Below are 20,441 nucleotides of genomic sequence, written 5' to 3' on the forward strand. Positions count from 1 at the left end.
ACATTTTAGGACACCCTCACACAATTACCAAGACGCTCTGTACGATTAGACAGAAAAAGTGCAATTACCTTAGTTGACCTGGTCAATTCTCCAGTACTGTCGCTGTTTCTCATCCAGAGGTTCACTCTCTGGATACAATATTGCTTAAATTGTTTGTGTCGTATTTATATTTGCGTCAAAAGATACCCCTTCAAATTGTGATTTTATGCAACTAACACTATCAGTATCCAATTCCAGACATGAGCTATTTGAGCTTTCTCCCTGGAAACCAATTCCACTTCTTCTGTATGTGACTTTCTCATACTGTCCTAGTTATTGTCAGAGGCAAAAGTCTTTGAGAGGGCAATACTTAATACAGTGAGGCCAGCATTCAAACTGCACTGCATTTGACTTTTAAAGGTAACTTACACTTCAGCTGTCATCTATAGTTCTACCCCTATAAGATATTCAGCCAGCTTTTATCACCACTGTACCCAATGAATACAATGGATCCAAATGATCAATGCTTTTATTGTATTCAGAGAAATATTTGAATGTACACGATTGATAAATTAATTTAAATGATGGATTTTTGATTATGTATAACTGGCTCCTATAATTGTGATTTTGAGAGAAGAGACTAGATGTTGTCCCTTCATGCTTCTTTGCATTTTTTACCTTAAGACTTTTATGGACAAGGCTTTGCTTAGCTACATGAACAGTTTTTATTGCTAAGCTCTATAATAACTTTGTAATGGCTACAGTCTCAAAATTCATGCAACTTTACCCAAATTCCCAGGTTTTGTCACAAATGAAAGATTCCCGGATTTCTTGAAAACCTGGGAGTTTTGGGAAAGTCAGCAACACTTTGCAACCCTAAACCATATTGTATAACATTACATTTTATTTTGGGGATGACCCTGTCAGAGTGTGTTCTTTTAAAGTAATTTAAAATGTAAAAGAAAACACAGCTCTTCTGCAGAACATGACATAAGCAGCCATTCCATCCCCCCTCATAATAACTCTTGCTGTGCTGAGAAAGTGTTACTTGCATAAAACTACAGTGCTTTACTACAGACTCGACTTGAACATACAAGACTGTTTCCCTCCTTCAGATATAATTCCACACGTTTGTCTCAGTTTACTTATGAATGGTAACTGTAAATATATATTTTTTTTAAGTACTTGTTTTTGAAAATAAATATTGATGTGTTTTCATTTGTTTAATTCCCAAATGTTTGAACAAAGTATGTAGAATGAAAAACCAACCAAATAAAAATGAAAACCTAAATGTCTTAGTTTTAGCTACTGGATATGCTTATGTTTTCATTGTCACCAACAGTTTTACACTACTATAAGGAGAAATAGAAAATACAATTTTGAGCATTTTTATTTGACATTTGAAATGTACACCAATGAAGTTTAATAGATAGTCCCACATTGAAATCATGTGGATTTATCTGTAGAAATAGCTAGCAAAAAAGTTGAATGGCATCAGTGGGTATGTGCTTATCATAGCAAACGATACTTACAGCACAGTATGTAAGAAACAACACCATAAATGTTTGCAATACACTGAGTATACAAAACATTAGGAACACCTTCCTAATATTGAGTTGCACCCCCTTCTGCCCTCAGAACAGCATCAATTCGTCGGGGCGTGGGCTCTCAATCTGGTCTTAGAGCATTTTGTATTATTCTCTATGTAAATCCAAGACACTCCATTTCATATGGTATGTATTAATTTGTGGATGTCCCATTTTTTTATGATATGTTATGAATTATAATTTGTATTATGTGTTACGAATTTGCAAAAAGTACAATGTTCCCAAAAAAATTTAAACATACAATATGTTATGAATTTGCAAAAAGGTACAATATGTTTCATATTTGAAAAACGTATATGTTACGAATTTTAGCTAGGTGGCTAACGTTAGCTAGGCTAGGGGTTAAGTTTAGGAGTTTGGTTAAAGGGTTAGGGGGAGGGTATCTAAAAGGGTTAAGATTAGGGGAAGGAATAGCTAACAAGCTAAGTAGTTGCAAAGTTGCTAAAATGCTAAAGTTGTGAGATTCGAACCCGCAACCTTTGGGTTGCTAGACATTTGTGTTACATGCCCACCCATCCACCCTACTTTCATTTTTGACTAAATAAGAATTTGTTCTTAACTGACTTGCCTAGTTAAATAAAAAAATACTTAAGTAACCATCTTTCTAATGTAACCATACCAAACGTATCATTCTAAATGGAGTGTCTTGAGTTTACATACAGAATAATATGAAATGCTCTGAGACCAGGTTGGGATTCTACAAGGGGTCGAAAGCTTTCCACAGCGATGCTGGCCCATGTTGACTCCAATGCTTCCCACAGTTGTGTCAAGTTGGCTGGATGTCCTTTGGGTGGTGGAGCATTCTTGATACACACGGGAAACTGTTGAGTGTGACAAACTCAGCAGCGTTGCAGTTCTTGACACAACCAGTGCGCCTGGCACCTACTACCACACACTGTTCAAACCACTGTTCGTGGTTGTTCCACTGGATATCATAAGGTGAATGCACCAATTTGTAAGTCGCTCTGGATAAGAGCGTCTGCTAAATGACGTAAATGTAAATGTAAAGGCACTTAAATATTTTGTCTTGCCCATTTACCCTCTGAATGGCACACATACACAATCCATGCCTCAATTGTCTCAAGGCTTAAAAATCCTTCTTTAATCCATCTCCTTCCCTTCATCTACACTGATTGAAGTGGATTTTAACAAGTGACATCAATAAGGAATCATAGCTTTCACCTGGTCAGCTTGTCATGGAAAGAGCAGGTGTTCCTAATGTTTTGTACACTCAGTGTAAATCTGACTATATAGCTATCCCTCCTCCTTGTTCCCTTCCTTGCTCTCTCCCCTTCATTCCTTTCTCAGACAGCCACACTGTTAGGGATGCGGTCGGGAGAGAAGTAGTAGTAGGGTAGTTTCTTGCCTTCGTTGCGAATTTTGATGACACTGCTGACCTCTGCCAGTCTCTTCCTGAACGACTCCATGGCCTCCTTCACCGGCTTCTCTATGAAGTGCTCATCTGGGTACATCCCCAGGAAGAGCTGACAGAGAGAGGACACACAGGAATTGGAGGGATTTATTTATTATTAAGAACAAAATTAGACAAACACCATGTGTGTTTATCCGTACGTGGGCATGTGGTGTGTGTACCTCGTTCTCCTGGAACTGACTGAGGGCCCAGACGGCCCCTAGGTGCCAGCAGGACCGGCCGCGGTCAGGGAGACTCTGGATGATAAACTTCACATCTACCACCCCCTTCTGTCTGGGAGGGGGCTTACGCATGGTGGGGGGTGCATTGGGGATCCACGAGCACCAGTCATACTGAAATACACAGAGTAGGCAGACATTAACATCTAAGGGAAGCTAGGTAGTGCTCTTGACAACGTACAGGCTCTTGTTTGTAAGCACTGATCAAGCTCATCTACAGTAATGTTGACCAACTGTCCCAAGGCTACCTGACTATATAGCCTACCTGAGCAAATCTTACATTTACAAAGCCTAACTGACCAAGTCTTACCTGTCCAAAGCCTACCTTTACAAGGCCTAGATTCAATCAGATCAAGCGTTGCAGACACCAACATAGCGGATATTTTGGGGGTGTTTGAGGTGGAACTGCATTGGAGCCGTCAAATTCGGTGAACAGTTGCTAACGAAACCACACCCGCCCCACTCGCATTAAAAGTTCAGAATGAGAAACTGTAGGCTATATAGACATATTTATGCTCAGATTGAAAAATCATGAAACAAATAATGAGGATTTCAATTATCCTAATTGAGGTGTAGATTAAATCTCACATTCCAGTAATCGAACTTGGAAACAAGGCTAGATGGGATTTCTGTTAATGCGACTCAGTGCAGCCAAAGGCAATGTCCGTTTCATAATGCCTGGAGCCACTTGGAATTGACAGCTCTGACGTAGTTCCACCTCAGACACCGCCAAAACAACTGCTAAGCGGATGTTTGCTAAAACGGATCTGATCATATCGAGCCCCGAGCCGTACCTGTCCAAAGTTGACAGCAGCGTGATGTGCAGAGGCAGTGAAGATGATGACAGTCAGATACTCTGTGAGCTCCTCGCGTGTCTTCAGGGACTTGGGAAACCCTACAGGAAGGGTTATTTGCGCAACACATGTTTATTTTGACACTTGTTTCATCAGTGAGTCACTAAGGCCAGTCCCTAGACACACAGTGTCATGCAATCACAGACTACAGTATTGCTTAGCAATGCACAGCACCAGTCTATGAAGGCTGCATCTCCTGCTGGTTTTTGAGTCCCCTGGCAATTCATGTTGACTGGGCAGAGGTGGATATACACCTGGTTACCCAGTGGTTCTGTCAGATGTAAACCAGCAGAGTGGCCCTCGAAGAGTGGAGTTGTGGCCCCTACTAGCCTGATCAGACCAGACTGAGTTTCTCACTCGCACACCACTGTTACCACAGTAACAGACAAGCACAGAGGCTGTTGGCCAACTTAAAAGGGAAGTACGTTTCTGCATAGCTAAATATTGATAATGTTACTTTCAACACAGTCCAGAGAAATAAGAAGTGTGTATTTGTATTGCAGATAACTAAAACAGCATTTTAATGCAGGATAGGCCATTGTAGTGTTTGCTGGTTATAATGTGTTTGTACCCACCACAGCAGTCAAGGTCCTGCATCCCAAAGCTGCAGACATCTTTAACAAACGCCTGGATCTCCTCATCCTTCTGTACTGTGTCATCACTGTCGTAGTAGATACACACCACGTCCCACACAAAACTAGGGAAACGGCAAATCAAATTTAGGGTTAGGGTAATGGCTAAAGCTTTAGGGTTACGATTATGGCTATAGGGTTAGGGTTGAGCTGGGGTGTGGACATGAAGCTAGGGTTAGGGTAATGGCTAGGGATTTAGGGTTATGGCTATAGGGGTGGGTTGAGCCAGGGTGTGGACATGAACCTAGGGTTAGAGTTAGCCATCTCATGGCCATTTCATGGCATCTTTTCCTGGTGATTGGCCTGGTTCTCCTCCTCCTATAAATGTGTCAAGAAGGACACACACAGACCCCCCACATCCCCACGATCTCTGACCTCTTGGTGACATCCCAGACCCTGTTCCCGTCGTCTCTGTAGTAGTAGTAGGGTAGGTCCTCAGGGCTGTCCACCCCGCGGGCCTTAATGGCATCAGGGAAACACAGAGACCTGAAGGTCAGTGACCTCATAGCCTTCTGGATCATCTCTACATGTCCTCCACCTCCTGTACCATTGGCCTGGGGAGAGACAGTACACATTAGCTCTCTATGTCTCCGTCTCTAGGCCCATTTTTACCTGGTGCTAACATGCATCCTTTGTCCTGATCGTGTCCACATTCTGATTGGGCCCACATTTTTAGACAGGTTTAGACGATTAAAAGACATATTTTGATCTGATTGTGATCAGATCATCCTGACCACCTCCGGAAATAATCAGGCACAAATTGTGTCTGGAGATCTTACAAGTGTAGACAGATCTGGACAGCAAACCATTTCAATCATAATAATCCCGCCCTCAAAAACACAGGAACTATTACTGCACGTTATCAATCGGTGCTCATAGTATAAAGACTAGGGTTGCAAAGCTTCTGTAATGTTTGTAATTAACAGGTGATCTATTGTCATTTATACTTGAATAACTTAAAAAAATGTATTCATATATAGTATTTATTTTTTGTGTCCATTTTGTCCATGAGTTTCTTGTGAATAGACCATATAGTTCGAAAGAAAATAGCCTAATCAAAAAAAAAAGAAAAAAGCATCTAATCAACAACGGCATTATATTCAACTGCAACTCTCCCAACTATTTACTTTTTCCACAACTGCCACCAGTTCAGTGCAAAAACATTTACAACCAAGATATAAACTCATGAATAACATTGGTGTTTAATATGAGGGTTTCAACATGAAATATCTTTTATTTATAAACATTTTTACACACTTATTTATCTTACTATGTCTATGGTTTATATTTAGGATAATGTTTTACAGCTTTATTTGTTTTATTTAAAAATCATCTTATTTGATTATGTTATATATTTTACATGCGATAAGGCCAGATAGAGGGTCAGCGATAATTAGACACCTATGATAAACTGAAGGGCCACTAGATGTCTTGTGATAAATTACATAAAATCTTTGAAAGTTACAAAAATTCTGGTAATTTACTGGTAAACTTTAAAAGTTTCCAATAATATGAGCCTCCCGAGTTGCACAGCGGTCAAAAGGTACTGCGTCACTACAGACCAGGGTTCGATCCCGGGCTGTATCACACCCGGCCGTGACCGGGAGTCCCATAGAGCAATTGGCATGCTGACTGCAGGAATGTCCACCAGAGCTGTTGCCAGAGAATCTAATGTTAATTTCTCTACAATAAGCCACCTCCAACGTTGTTTTAGAGAATTTGGCAGTGCGTCCAACCGGCCTCACAACCACATACCACATGTACCACACCAGCCTAGGAATCCACATCTGGCTTCTTCACCTGCGGGTTCGTCTGACACCAGCCACCCGGACAGCTGATGAGACTGCGGGCTTGCACAACCAAAGAATTTCTGCACAAACTTTAAGATACCGTCTCAGGGAAGCTCCTCTGCGTACTCGTTGTCCTCACCAGGGTCTTGACCTGACTGCAGTTCAGTGTTGTAACCGACTTCAGTGGGAAAATGCTCACCTTCGATGGCCACTGGCACACTGGAGAAGTGTGCCCTTCATGGATGAATAACGGTTTCAACTGTACCGGGCAGATGGCAGCCAGCATGTATGGGGTCATGTGGGCCAGCGTTATACTGATGTCAACGTTGTGAACAGAGTGCCCCACGGTGGTGGTTGGGTTATGGTATGGGCAGGCATAAGCTACAGACAACGAACACAATTGCATTTTATCAATGTCAATTTGAATGCACAGAGATACCGTGACGAGATCCTGAGGCCCATTGTCGTGCCATTCATCCACCGCCATCGCCTCATGTTTCAACAAGATAATGCTTGGCCCCATGTCACAAGGATCTGTACACAATTCCTGGAAGCTCAAAATGTGCCAGTTCTTCCATGGTCTGCATACTCACTAGACATGTCACCCATTGAGGATGTTTGGGATGCTCTGGATCGACGTGTATGACAGCATGTTCCAGTACCCGCCAATATCCAGCAACTTCGTACAGCCATTGAAGAGGAGTGGGACAACGTTCCACAGGCCACAATCAACAGCCTGATCAACTCAATGCAAAGAAGATGTCGCGCAGCTTGAGGCAAATGGTGGTCACACCAGATACTGACTTGTTTTCTGATCCACACCCCTATTTATTTTTTTAAGGTATCTGTGACCAATTCCCAGTCATGTGAAATCCATAGATTAGGGCCTAATATTTTTATTTCAGTTGACTGATTTCCTGATATGAACTGTAGAATCTTTGTAAAATCTTTGAAATTGTGGAGTGTATATATTTTTTTCAGTGTAATTTACATACAGGGAGGGACCAGGAAATCTAGTCACAATGAAGACAGATAAGAGACAGATTTTAGTACCATGTGTAGATGCACTTCTGAATATGTCTCAATGTCCCTCGCTCACACACTCACCTTATCGAAGATGCCAAACTCACAGATGAGCTGCTCTCTGGCCTTGGTGTTGATGGCGATGGTGAAACGAATGTGAGGAAGGAGCAACTAGAGGACAGACCACCAATAAATAAATAAACAAACAAACAAACCAATCAACCAACCATCTAACTAAACAATCCATGAATCAACTAATCAGCCACATTATCAGTCACAAAACACAGGCACAGACTGAAGTGTACTTGGTGTACCTTATAAGCAGGGTGTACAGCAGGCAGCTGTCTGAACATGGCCACTCCAAACACCTCAGAGACCAGGTGAGTCCTCAGCAGGTGTGTGACTGTCTGGTGGATGTGGAAGTCAGAGGAGCGGACCCAGATCTTAGCTAGCATCCAGTCATACTGACCATCACTGGGCAGGAAGATAGGGTTGTCCTTCCCTGGAGTCTGACCCAGCTGGGAGAGAGAGAGGAGGAGGAGTATGTTTTGTTAGATGGTGAAGAAACACTGCTCCATGCTCTTTTTCTAACCATGCAGAATAGCCTACCTGTATGGCCAGAGGCAGGATCTTGCTCTGGCTGTTGTTGTACAGCAAACAGATAGGAGCAGCCAGGTACTGTAGAGTACAGGGGTCTGTACTGTTGGGACTGATGTCTTCCATCAACTCATAGTCTGCTATGTAGATGTTACCAGCCTGCAAACAACACGTAATACAAGTTTGTTTTATTTAAAAAAATATATATATATTTCACCTTTATTTAACCAGGTAAGCTAGTTGAGAACAAGTTCTCATTTACAACTGTGACCTGGCCAAGACAAAGCAAAGCAGTGCGACACAAACAACAACACAGAGTTACACATGGAATAAAATCTATATACAGTGTGTGCAAATGGAGTGAGGAGGTAAGACAATAAATAGACCGTAGTAGCGAAGTAATTACAATTTAGCAAATTATCACTGGAGTGATAGATGAGCAGATGATGATGTGCAAGTAGAAATACTGGTGTGCAAAAGAGCAGAAAAGTAAATAAAAACAATATGGGGATGAGGTAGGTAGATTGGGTGGGCTATTTACAGGTGGGCTATGTACAGCTGCAGCGATTGGTTAGCTGCTCAGATAGCTGATGTTTAAAGTTAGTGAGGGAAATATAACTCTCCAGCTTCAGAGATTTTTGCAATTCGTTCCAGTCATTGGCAGCAGAGAACTGGAAGGAAAGGCGGCCAAAGGACGTGTTGACTTTAGGGATGGCCAGTGAGATATACCTGCTGGAGCGTGTGCTACGGGTGGGTGTTGTTATCGTGACCAGTGAGCTGAGATAAGGCGGCGCTTTACCTAGCATCGACTTAGATGACCTGGAGCCAGTGGGTCTGGCGACGAATATGTAGTGAGGGCCAGCCGACTAGAGCATACATGTTGCAGTGGTGGGTGTTATAAGGGATTTTGGTAACAAAACGGATGGCACTGTGATAGACTGCATCCAGTTTGCTGAGTAGAGTATTGGAAGCTATTTTGTAAATGACATCGCCAAAGTCAAGGATCGGTAGAACAGTCAGTTTTACGAGGGTATGTTTGGCGGCGTGAGTGAAGGAGGCTTTGTTGCGAAATAGGAAGCCGATTCTAGATTTAATTTTGGATTGGAGATGTTTAATATAAGTCTGGAAGGAGAGTTTACAGTCTAGCCAGTCACCTAGGTATTTGTAGTTGTCTACATATTCTAGGTCAGAACCGTCCAGGGTAGTGATGCCAGTCGGGCAGGCAGGCGAACGATTGAAAAGCATGCATTTGGTTTTACTAGCGTTTAAGAGCAGTTGGAGACCACGGAAGGAGTGTTGTATGGCATTGAAGCTTGTTTGGAGGTTAGTTAACACAGTGTCCAAAGAAGGGCCAGATGTATACAGAATGGTGTCGTCTGCGTAGAGGTGGATCAGGGAATCACCCGCAGCAAGAGCGACATCGTTGATATATACAGAGAAAAGAGTCGGCCCGAGAATTGAACCTTGTGGTACCCCCATAGAGACTGCCAGAGGTCCGGACAACAGGCCCTCCAATTTGACACACTGAACTCTGTCTAAGAACTAGTTGGTGAACCAGGCGAGGGTGAATGTCTTACAATATGAGCCTGTAAACCTTGGAGTCGGTCTGTCTTTCTGCATGTCTTGTCAGTTTGTGTGTACAATAGGTCACAGATTCTGTGAGTGGATGTGATCTGTGCATGCATGTGTATAGGCTTGCATAAATGCGTGCATGTGACATGTGCATATGTGTGTCTCAGTCTCCACCTCAATCTCCTCCTCCAGAGTCATCTCTCTCTCCAGACAATCTGCCACCATGTCATGTGTAACGGGGAACTTCTCTGGCAGCTTGGTGCACTTCTGGATCATCACTGGGTTACAGCCGTTCAGGTACTGGTAGCCGAACATAAAGTCTTCTTTCCAGTGCTGCATTACATACTCTAGAATAGGAATACGGAGAGGATGATTTTTTGAATAGGATCCGCATTAGCTAAGCTGCTCAAAGAGGAGAGAGGAGTCAGAGACCACATTCTATGGAGAAAACAGAGACCACACACCTGAGATGGTGTTTTTGATCCTGACGAAGATCCGCTCAAAGTCAGCAAAGTCATTCCAGGAGGACTGGAACATGTGCATGAACTGGTTCACACAGAGGTTCTCTATCCTGGGGTGGAGAGAACAACATCATCAAGCTGCAGGGAAAGATTTAAGTAGCCTGAGCCACCATCTTGACCGCTGCAAAACCATAGAAAAACAGAATGTCATTTTGCGAGATCAGGATGGTCGAACGAGGCTAAGATTTATGTCTAGAGTTATTTTCTTCCAATTTCACTGTGATCACCAAACAAAAACTAATGGATTCAGAAAATGTCAGTCACTGACTTACTGACAACAGGGAGTTGACGTTTACTACTCATGTATTACACACGTATCCACGTTATTTTCAATCGTTAGCAGCGTTGGTTGCCACTTTCCAGGGATGAATTTATTAAGAAAAAGAGTTTCTGCTTCCCTTCCTGTCTATGATTCACACACACGTGTGCAGTACTTTGCCAGTGCTCAACACTTGGGATGCTAAGGATGTTGCTGCTAACCTGCTGGTGAGTAAAGTTTGCTAGTCATTGGTACAGTACATTGATACTGTCAATGTAGGTTATTATGCTTTAAATCTAATCCTATCCATTACCAGTCTGGTAATGCTACATCAAGCAAGCAATGCCTGAATAGCATAATGCACTGAGTAATAGTTTATACCCTGTGCTCTCTGCAGATGAGCTGTTATCAATGCAAATTCAGCTGCACAAACAAGCCACAAGTAAGCAGCAGAACCACAGTCAGTCATAACACTTCTATTAATACACGTCAGTACGTGTCTTGCTAACCCCAGCCACTTCTTCTAGTTCCTCATCAATACATGACAAGTCTATTATAGATGGTTGTTGTTGATAATGAGGGCTACTCTCCCATAACTGAACTACTACAGAGCAAAGACACACAACCTGTCTGGAAGGTTGTTATCCCTCCTAAGCAATCAAAAGATGAAAAAAAGCATACTAGTACGCTGATAGGTTTGAAGCAAAGTATTTGTCAGAGCACACAGCCAGTCTCATTAAGACAATATGTGTATGTGTTCAGCCTGTTGGTGTGTAGGATACATGCAAATGTCCCTGGTTACTCATACAATGACTCTCCTGATCAACATGATTTCATACAGAGCTTTAAAACAGGCTTCCTTTTAGTCACATCCACATACTCCCGAGTGGCGCAGCAGTCTAAGGCACTGCATCTCAGTGCTAGATGCGTCACTACAGACCCTGGTTCGATCTTGTGCTGCATCACAACCGTCTGTGATCGGGAGTCCCATAGGGCGGCGCACAATTGGCCCAGTGTTGTCCAGGTTAGGGAAGGGTTTGGCCGGGGTAGGCCGTCATTGTAAAATAAGAATATGTTCTTAACTGACTTGCCCAGTTAAATAAAGGTTCAATATTTAAAAAAAATGTTTTTAAATACTAGTAGTTCCACATACTACTCACCAACCACCCACCTACTGAACTAACAGCTTCTTTCTGTTTCCCATTTAGCTTTTATTCAAACCAGGAAGTCCTGACATTTAGAAAATAACATCACTGTAATAAACAAATACTGACCCCAATGAACGGAAAATCCCCTACCATGACAAGTATGGGCTTTCTACATGGACATCTCCACATTAGAAAGAGGCCTACTGTAGGTTTAACACTGGATGAGTGTAAAAATGGAACAGAGTATAAGACTGTATGGACAATGTTGCAAATAAGGGGAAATAGTTGCAGCAGAGTGTAGTGACAGGACAATGACACTACTCTGCCATAAAACCCCAGAACTCTTGGCAGAGTCTGCAATGCATATAACAAATAAAGGGAGTCTACACTAGGTTACAGAGTGTAGTGTGAATGCAGTACTTACGCCTTACTGTAGTTGAGTATGAAGTCCACCCCTTTCTCGCTATCAAACTGGATGTCTCTGGGAAGCTCCTTGTGAGTGTTGGCATCTATACTCATAGGAATTCCAGGCTGCCACTCCCTCCATCTACACACAGGAAGACATCATAGAATCAGGTTAAGCACCACTACGTAAGACTGTGTACAGGTCATTTAATGTTGGTAGGCTACACTATATGTAGTTTCAGTGCATTGAATAAATACTAGAAAAACATTTACTAGTTCAATACATTGGATAAATGTATTTGTTGAATGCATCTTGGTATAACATCAATACGTCATTGTGAGGTAGATGTGTGATACACAATAAACCCAGCTCTTGCCTGTAGGTTTTCCGTCTGCTCTCCAGCTCTTTGTGTCGGTGTTGCTTTACCAGTCTGGTCTTGTCATCCTTTGGCAGCAGTGCTTTAAAAAAAGGGTGAATAACGATAGTGAGGATGATTTTAGATTCACTTCTATGTTCCTTAAGCTAAAGACTGGGGACAGTTTATTGACAGACATGACCGACCGGCAGACATAGACCCGACAGACAGGTACCTTTGCCGTCCCTGAGGACCACCTCCTTGTCGTCCACCAGCCAGTGGAAGCAGGGGAACTCTACGTAGTCTCCAGAGGGGGTCTTCACTGTGATGTACTTACAGTACCAGTCATCTTGAACCCAGTACTTCTTCTTCTCTATCTTCACCAGCTCCAACTCTCCCAGGTTCTCCCCCACCGTCACATCATACGAGTCCACCTGAGAACAGACAACCAGGTTTAGAGAGATTTGAGCAAAGTGGACAAAATGGGACAGTTTTCCGGACCCAGATTAAGCCTAACCTGAGGACGGACAATGGTCGTTACCAAGTGGTAATTATTACATAAAGTGCATTTTTTTAATCAATGGCTTTATCAATGTGTTTGTTTGGCTGCCCATTAGCTGTTCCTTTTGCACCAGATACTTTTTCTGCGGTCCTGACACAACCGCCCAAAACAGCAAGAAAGAGACAGCATGAGGTTAGTAGCAGCTCATGAGTCATTAATGGTTGGTGCAATATACAGCCACTTGCATCATGAACTAAAGAGTACAACTGGATGTAGTGTCCAGGATTAAGACACTGGTGAAGATTTTAATGCCAGAATGAATTGACAGTTTATTAGATAGGGAAGCTTTTGTATTGATCTTCCATGTGGTGTTCATGGGCCATAAGGCCATGAGCAGGTCACTAATCAGTAATTGGCTGTAATAGAGGTTTGGTAATAGGCCTTGTTATTATTTTTGCGTCATTAGAGTAAAAGCACAGAGAAATACACTCATACACAGAAACGGTGATGGCACCTATAGGGCGCACTCTGCACTGGAGTTTAGCCTCTTCATCTGTCACTGTACTTGGCAGTGGATAAGGCAAGTTTCTACAAGACAATGTAAAGTGATTTGAGCACCGGGAAAAGTGTTTTATGGAATCCAATCCATTGTATTTCCAAGTGAAAATCAAGTAAAAAGCACTCTGTAAATGGCTCTTATTGCTTGCCTGAGTATCACAGTCCCTCACATAGTAGTATTGAGAGCAATGACCATTTATTTCCTCTTTATGCTATGGATTACTCTCATTACCTCATTTTGCAGCACCGTTTCAAGCACTATTTATTGAATAGAATAGAGGGGCTGGGGTTGCTCCTGCAATACATTCTGTGGCAGATCTTACACCAGGGAACAGTAAAATAAAACAAATGATTTATTTGTACATTTGTTAAGGAACTTTGTGCAGTTATTAGCAGTATGCATTTAAAACATTGCACAACATTTTCTGTCAAATGTCAGTCCTTAATTCCGTTAAAATAATAAAAAATGAATAATACAATGTTGGTGTAATAAATATGAATATGTCCAAAAGGCATGTCAAATGTTATTGTTACACTACAATGTAATGTAAGTTCATTCACCCAGACTAAGGTATTGTGAGGGCTTCCAGAGGGAGATATCTTGTGGTCTAACAAGTATGTCATTTTCAACACAAACTAGTAATCAGTCCAATTAGTATGCATTATTTGAGTTGAGGCTTCAGGACAGATACTAGAGGAAGTGTGCTTTTTATTAAGCATTGACTGAGAAGTGATGAGAAGTGTGCACGTGCACATTGGGGGAAGGGTGAAGAATCAGGATGCAGCCACAGTTTCAAATCTGATAGTTACTGGAAATACATTCTCTCTATCATTAACAAGGTCACCTCTGAGTGTATTTGAAGTAATGCACACACTGTGAAACTTTCAAACTGACTCTTGCCACTGTAACTCAACTCACCGCCCCTCTCTCGAAGTCGTTGTAGAGTGGTTTGTCCAGTAAAGTCCTCTCACTGCATCCCTCTGTTCCCACCAGGGTGATGTATATGTAGTCATCAGTCCCTGCAAACCACTGGCTTCCTGTAGCCACTGTCACTGTGTAGGATGGCATGATGGTACACACACACACACACACGATGGACAGGAGAACTGATATCCACTGGTTGTCTGCAGGCAGATATGATAGTCAACAACCGACACACTTGTAGGAGGCTAAGAGTCTGGACAAAATTAGATTTCCCCTTTTTGCTAATGAATTTATGTAGACCCTAACACTTTCTAGATATCCTACTCTCGGTCTCTCTCTCTCGCTCCTCCCTCCCTCTATCTCTAGCTCACTCTCTCATAAACATCCCCTTATATACTGACACCACACATGTAATGCAAATGCTGTTAAACAGCTAGCTAGAGGATGCAGAGGCATTGGATAATGTTTCACACTGGCTGGTGTACTTGTTTGAGTGAGTGTTTGACCCCACCCTCTTATCATGCCTGAAGGAATGGCCAGATCTCTCTTTCACTCTCTCAATGTTTATGACAATACCAATATACAGTGCATTCAGGAAGTATTCCACATTTTGTTGTGTTACAGCCAAATTTTAAATGGATTCGATTTTTGGGTCACTGGCCAACACACAATACTCCAAGTGGAATTATGTTGTTTTTCAAAATGTTTACAAATTAATTGAAAATGAAAAGCTGAAATGTTTTGAGTCAATAAGTATTCATACCCTTTGTTCTTGCAAGCCTAAATAAGTTCAGGAGTAAAAATGTGCTAAACAAGTCACATAAGTTGGGTCACTCTGCTGGGAGACAAATTCACCTTTCAGTAGGACAATAACCTAAAACACAAAACCAAATATACACTGGAGTTGCTTACCAAGACGACATTGCTTACCAAGATGTTCCTGAGTGACCTAGTTCCAGTTGACTTAAATCGGCTTGAAAATCTATGGCAAGACTTGAAAATGGTTGTCTAGCAATGATCAACAACCAACTTGACAGAGCTTGAAGAATTTAGAAAATAATGTCCAAATATTGTACAATCAAGGTGTACAAAGTTCTTAGAGACTTACCCAGAATGACTCACAGCTGTAATCACTGCCAAAGGTGATTGTAACATGTATTGACCCATTTTATTGAATACTTATCTAATCAAGATATATTAGTGTAACATTTTTCACAAATGTACAGTACCAGTCAAAAGTTTGGACATACCCACTCATTCAAGGGTTTTACTTTATTTTTACTATTTTCTACATTGTAGAATAATAGTGAAGACATCAAAATGATGAAATAACACATGGAATCATGTAGTAACCAAAAAAGTGTTAAACAAATCAAAGTATAAAATAAGTAGCCACCCTTTGCTTTGATGACAGCTTTGCACACTCTTGGCATTCTCTCAACCAGCTTCATGAGGAATACTTTTCCAACAGTTTTGAAGGAGTTCTCACATATGCTGAGCATGTGTTGGCTGCTTTTCCTTCACTCTGCGGTCCAACACATCCCAAACCATCTCAATTGGGTTGAGGTTGGGTGATTGTGGAGGCCAGGTCATCTGATGCAGCACTCCATCACTCTCCTTCTTTGCCAAATAGACCTTACACAGCCTGGAGGTGTGTTTTGGGTCATTGTCCTGTTGAAAAACAAATGATAGTCCCAAAAAGCTCAAACCAGATGGGGTGGCGTATCGCTGCAGAATGCTGTTGTAGCAATGCTGGTTAAGTGTGCCTTGAATTCTAAATAAATCAATCACCAGAAAAGCACCCCCACCCCATCACACCTCCTCCATGCTTCACGGTGGGAACAACACATGCGGAGATCATCCGTTCACCTACTCTGCGTCTCACAAAGACACGGCGGTTGGAACAAAAAATCTCAATGTGGACTCATCAGACCAAAGGACAGATTTCCACCGGTGTAATGTCCATTGCTCGTGTTTCTTGGCCCAAGCAAGTCTCTTCTTCTTATTGGTGTCCTTTAGTAGTGATTTCTTTGCAGCAATTCAACCATGAAGGCCTGCTTCACGCAGTCTCCTCTGAACAGTTGATGTTGAGATGTGTCTGTTACTTGAACTCTGTGAAGCATTTATTTGGGCTGCAATCTGAGGTGCAGTTAGCAAACTTATTTTTGGTTACTACATGACTCCATATGTGTTATTTCATAGTGTTGATGTCTTCACTATTATTCTACAATGTAGAAAATAGTAAAAATAAAGTAAAATCCTTCAATTAGTAGGTGTGTCCTAACTTTTGACTGATACTGTATACACTACTGTTCAAAAGTTTGGGGTCACTTAGAAATGTCCTTGTTTTTTAAAGAAAAGCAATTTTAGTAAATTTTTAAAATAACATCAAATTGATCAAAAATACAGTGTAGACATTGTTAATGTTGTAAATGACTATTGTAGCTGGAAACGGCAGATTTTTAATGGAATATTTACATAGACGTACAGAGGCCCATTATCAGCAACCATCAATCCTTTGTTCCAATGGCACGTTGTGTTAGATAATACAAGTTTATCATTTTAAAAGGCTAATTGATTATTAGAAAACCCTTTTGCAATTATGTTAGCACAGCTGAAAACTGTTGTGCTGATTTAAAGAAGCAATAAACTGGGCTTCTTTAGACTAAAATCTGGAGCATCAGCATTTGTGGGTTCAATTACAGGCTCAAAATGGCCAGAAACAAAGCACTTTCTTCTGAAACTCATCAGTCTATTCTTGTTCTGAGAAATGAAGGCTATTCCATGTGAGAAATTGCCAAGAAACTGAAGATCTCGTACAACGCTGTGTACAGTACTACTCTCTTCACAGAACAGCGCAAAGATAGACTCCAATGGCAGAAGATTGTTGCAGTATTACATGTACACTGTATGTCCTACCCGGGACAAAGAGGACTAAGTAAGTTAGGATTGTGTATGTTTGCCATTCAGAGGGTTAATGGGTAAGATAAAAGATTTAAGTGCTTTTGAACGGGGTATGGTAGTAGGTGCGAGGCGCACTGGTTTGTGTCAAGAACTGCAACTCTACTGGGTTTTTCCTGCTCAACAGTTTCCTGTGTGTATCAAGAATAGCTTACCACCACCCAAAGGACATCCAGCCAACTTGACAACTGTGGGAAGCATTGGCGTCAACATAGGCCATCATCCCTGTGGAACGCTTTTGACACCTTGTAAAGTCCATGCCCCGAAGAATTGAGGCAGTTCTGAGGGCAAAGGGAGGGTGCAAATCAAATTAGGACGGTGTTCCTAATGTTTGGTATACTCCGTGTATAAAAGCTTCAGAAAGTTATTAGTAAAGGTTTTAGACATCATAAGATATTATCAAATCCACTTCCTTTTCCCCATCACAGTGAATACTTCTTCTGTTTGATGACATCACAGCTATATTGGCTCCATTATATTATTTGGTTTCCAAATCATGAGCAGTGCACACCTGTATAGCTCAGCCGACTAGTCTAGGGGAACACCCACACAATCACTACCACTGAGGATCAAATGGGAACTTCCAATGTCAATATTCAACCAAATATCTGTACTTACAGGGTTCATTTTACTAATGCTCCCAATGTTCCATTACCAATGAGAGGAGATGGGAATAGGCCGTATAGGTCTAATGGAATATGTTATGCTATATATGGGAGAGGGAAATGTCTCTGTGTTCCAAAATGATTACATTAAATAGGTCTAATATAGCCTGGTCCAAGAACTGATTGTGCCGTCTTGCCAATGCAAAATTACTATAGAAAAGTGGCAAGACAGCAGAGCTGGCACAAGGCTAGGTTAAATATAGGATGGGGAAAACAAGGGTGCAGAGATCATTCCATTGACAGTGAATACTCAGAAAGGCAGAGAGCAGCTCTCTAGTCAGTAATAGGCTACACATATATTTACCAGTCAAATGTGCTGAAGTCAGACAACAAGTGTTGGATGGTTTCAAGAAAAATACATGCAAATATGGAATCCCACTATTTCACTGCTGGATACAGTATGATATACTAATATACTTCCATATTGTAGCAGTACTGTATGTGGTTTGGTTTGTTCTAGTCTCTCACTCACAACCAAGGAGTAGGCTGCAGTTGCACTGCCTAGACAGTCATCTAAAGTCAGTTTTGTGTCGATTGGATTGGTGGAGGGTAAACTGATCCTAGTTCAGTTACAGGCAGCTTCTAACTCAAGCCATGGAGGAATGAAGAAGCTCAATAATATCCAGCTTACTCTAATGTTATGCAGCAATCTAACCTTAATGTTACAGTTGTGTGTAAAGCAACGGGCAAGACAACATCCACAGCAGTCCTACTAAGGGGAGCTGCAACATAACAGGTTTAGCCTACATATTCAAATTATATATTTATGTAGCTAATTTTGTTGGATAACAATACATTTCTTACTTGATCAGTAAGTGAAAATGTATGCACTCCCTACTGTAAGTCGCTCTGGATAAGAGCATCTGTTAAATTACTAATATAAACCACACGACCAAATCATAAGTACTGTATGAGAAATAAGAGCCTTTATTTTCATATTGACTCAATAAGACAACATTTTAGCCAATTCAGATCTTTTATAATTTATAAAATCAGAACAACCAAAACTGACAATTTCTGCCTAAATGGACAAATGAACCTGGTAAAAAAAATAAAAAAAAAAAAAAAAAAATCATTCTTCAGTAGTACCCAACAAATTATTTACATTTTCAGACAAAACCAAAATTCCCTTCCTGATATTATAATAATATATCATCATATACATTTATCATAAATAGACCGACCTGAAGACAGGGTAGTTCTAGCCTGGTTACACCACCAGACATAATGCTGTGCTCACCATTGTCCAGAGTGTAAGGTGAGCACAGCGTTTAGTCTGTTTTAACCAGGCTAGGATAGTTCATGTGTAGTCTATTGTCAGGTTACAATGAGCAGCAGTGAGTTGATTGTACTCTTTAGGCCTGAATCCAGACAAGATTTGGCTCAATTCAATATTAATTCCACAGGTAAACCAAAATTCTAATTCTCGTCATTGCTTTTCAATGAGGATAATTGGAATTGGGATTTCAGTTTACTTCCTGAATTGAAATGGAATTGACTTGGACTTCTCTGTAAACCATGTATCGATATAAATGGGGAATTTACCTGAACATTTGAGTTACAGTGAGGGAAAAAAGTATTTGATCCCCTGCTGATTTTGTACGTTTGCCCACTGACAAAGAAATGATCAGTCTATAATTTTAATGGTAGGTTTATTTGAACAGTGAGAGACAGAATAACAACAACAAAAATCCAGAAAAACATGTAAAAAATGTTATAATTTGATTTGCATTTTAATGAGGGAAATAAGTATTTGACCCCCTCTCAATCAGAAAGATTTCTGGCTCCCAGGTGTCTTTTATACAGGTAACGAGCTGAGATTAGGAGCACACTCTTAAAGGGAGTGCTCCTAATCTCAGCTTGTTACCTGTATAAAAGACACCTGTCCACAGAAGCAATCAATCAATCAGATTCCAAACTCTCCACCATGGCCAAGGCTGGAATGGGATACAAGACCATCGCCAAGCAGCTTGGTGAGGTGACAACAGTTGGTGCGATTATTCGCAAATTGAAGAAACACAAAAGAACTGTCAATCTCCCTCGGCCTGGGGCTCCATGCAAGATCTCACCTCGTGGAGTTGCAATGATCATGAGAACGGTGAGGAATCAGCCCACAACTACACGGGAGGATCTTGTCAATGATCTCAAGGCAGCTGGGACCATAGTCACCAAGAAAACAATTGGTAACACACACCGTGAAGGACTGAAATCCTGCAGCGCCCGCAAGGTCCCCCTGCTCAAGAAAGCACATATTTATTTTACCAGGTAAATTGACTGAGAACACATTCTCATTTACAGCAACGACCTGGGGAATAGTTACAGGGGAGAGGAGGGGGATGAATGAGCCAATTGTAAGCTGGGGATGATTAGGTGGCCGTGATGGTATGAGGGCCAGATTGGGAATTTAGCCAGGACACCGGGGTTAACACCCCTACTC

General features: G+C 41.4%; 1 protein-coding gene across 1 annotated transcript; it reads right to left on the reverse strand.

Annotated features, from left to right (window-relative positions):
- Positions 1-2,807: 2,807 nt before the first annotated feature.
- LOC115153372 (arachidonate 5-lipoxygenase) lies at positions 2,808-15,037 on the reverse strand. The gene is made up of 14 exons (XM_029698767.1): positions 14,373-15,037; positions 12,629-12,827; positions 12,415-12,496; positions 12,057-12,179; positions 10,169-10,275; positions 9,879-10,051; positions 8,145-8,291; positions 7,850-8,053; positions 7,620-7,706; positions 5,098-5,276; positions 4,666-4,787; positions 4,031-4,131; positions 3,180-3,350; positions 2,808-3,070 (listed from the first exon to the last, which is right to left on the reverse strand). Exons 1-14 carry the CDS (start codon positions 14,520-14,522, stop codon positions 2,891-2,893), a joined length of 2,025 nt encoding a protein of 674 aa, XP_029554627.1. The 5' UTR covers positions 14,523-15,037; the 3' UTR covers positions 2,808-2,890.
- Positions 15,038-20,441: the final 5,404 nt, after the last annotated feature.

The sequence above is a fragment of the Salmo trutta genome, chromosome 18 (assembly GCF_901001165.1).
Source record: "Salmo trutta chromosome 18, fSalTru1.1, whole genome shotgun sequence".
Taxonomy (NCBI): Eukaryota; Metazoa; Chordata; class Actinopteri; order Salmoniformes; family Salmonidae; genus Salmo; species Salmo trutta.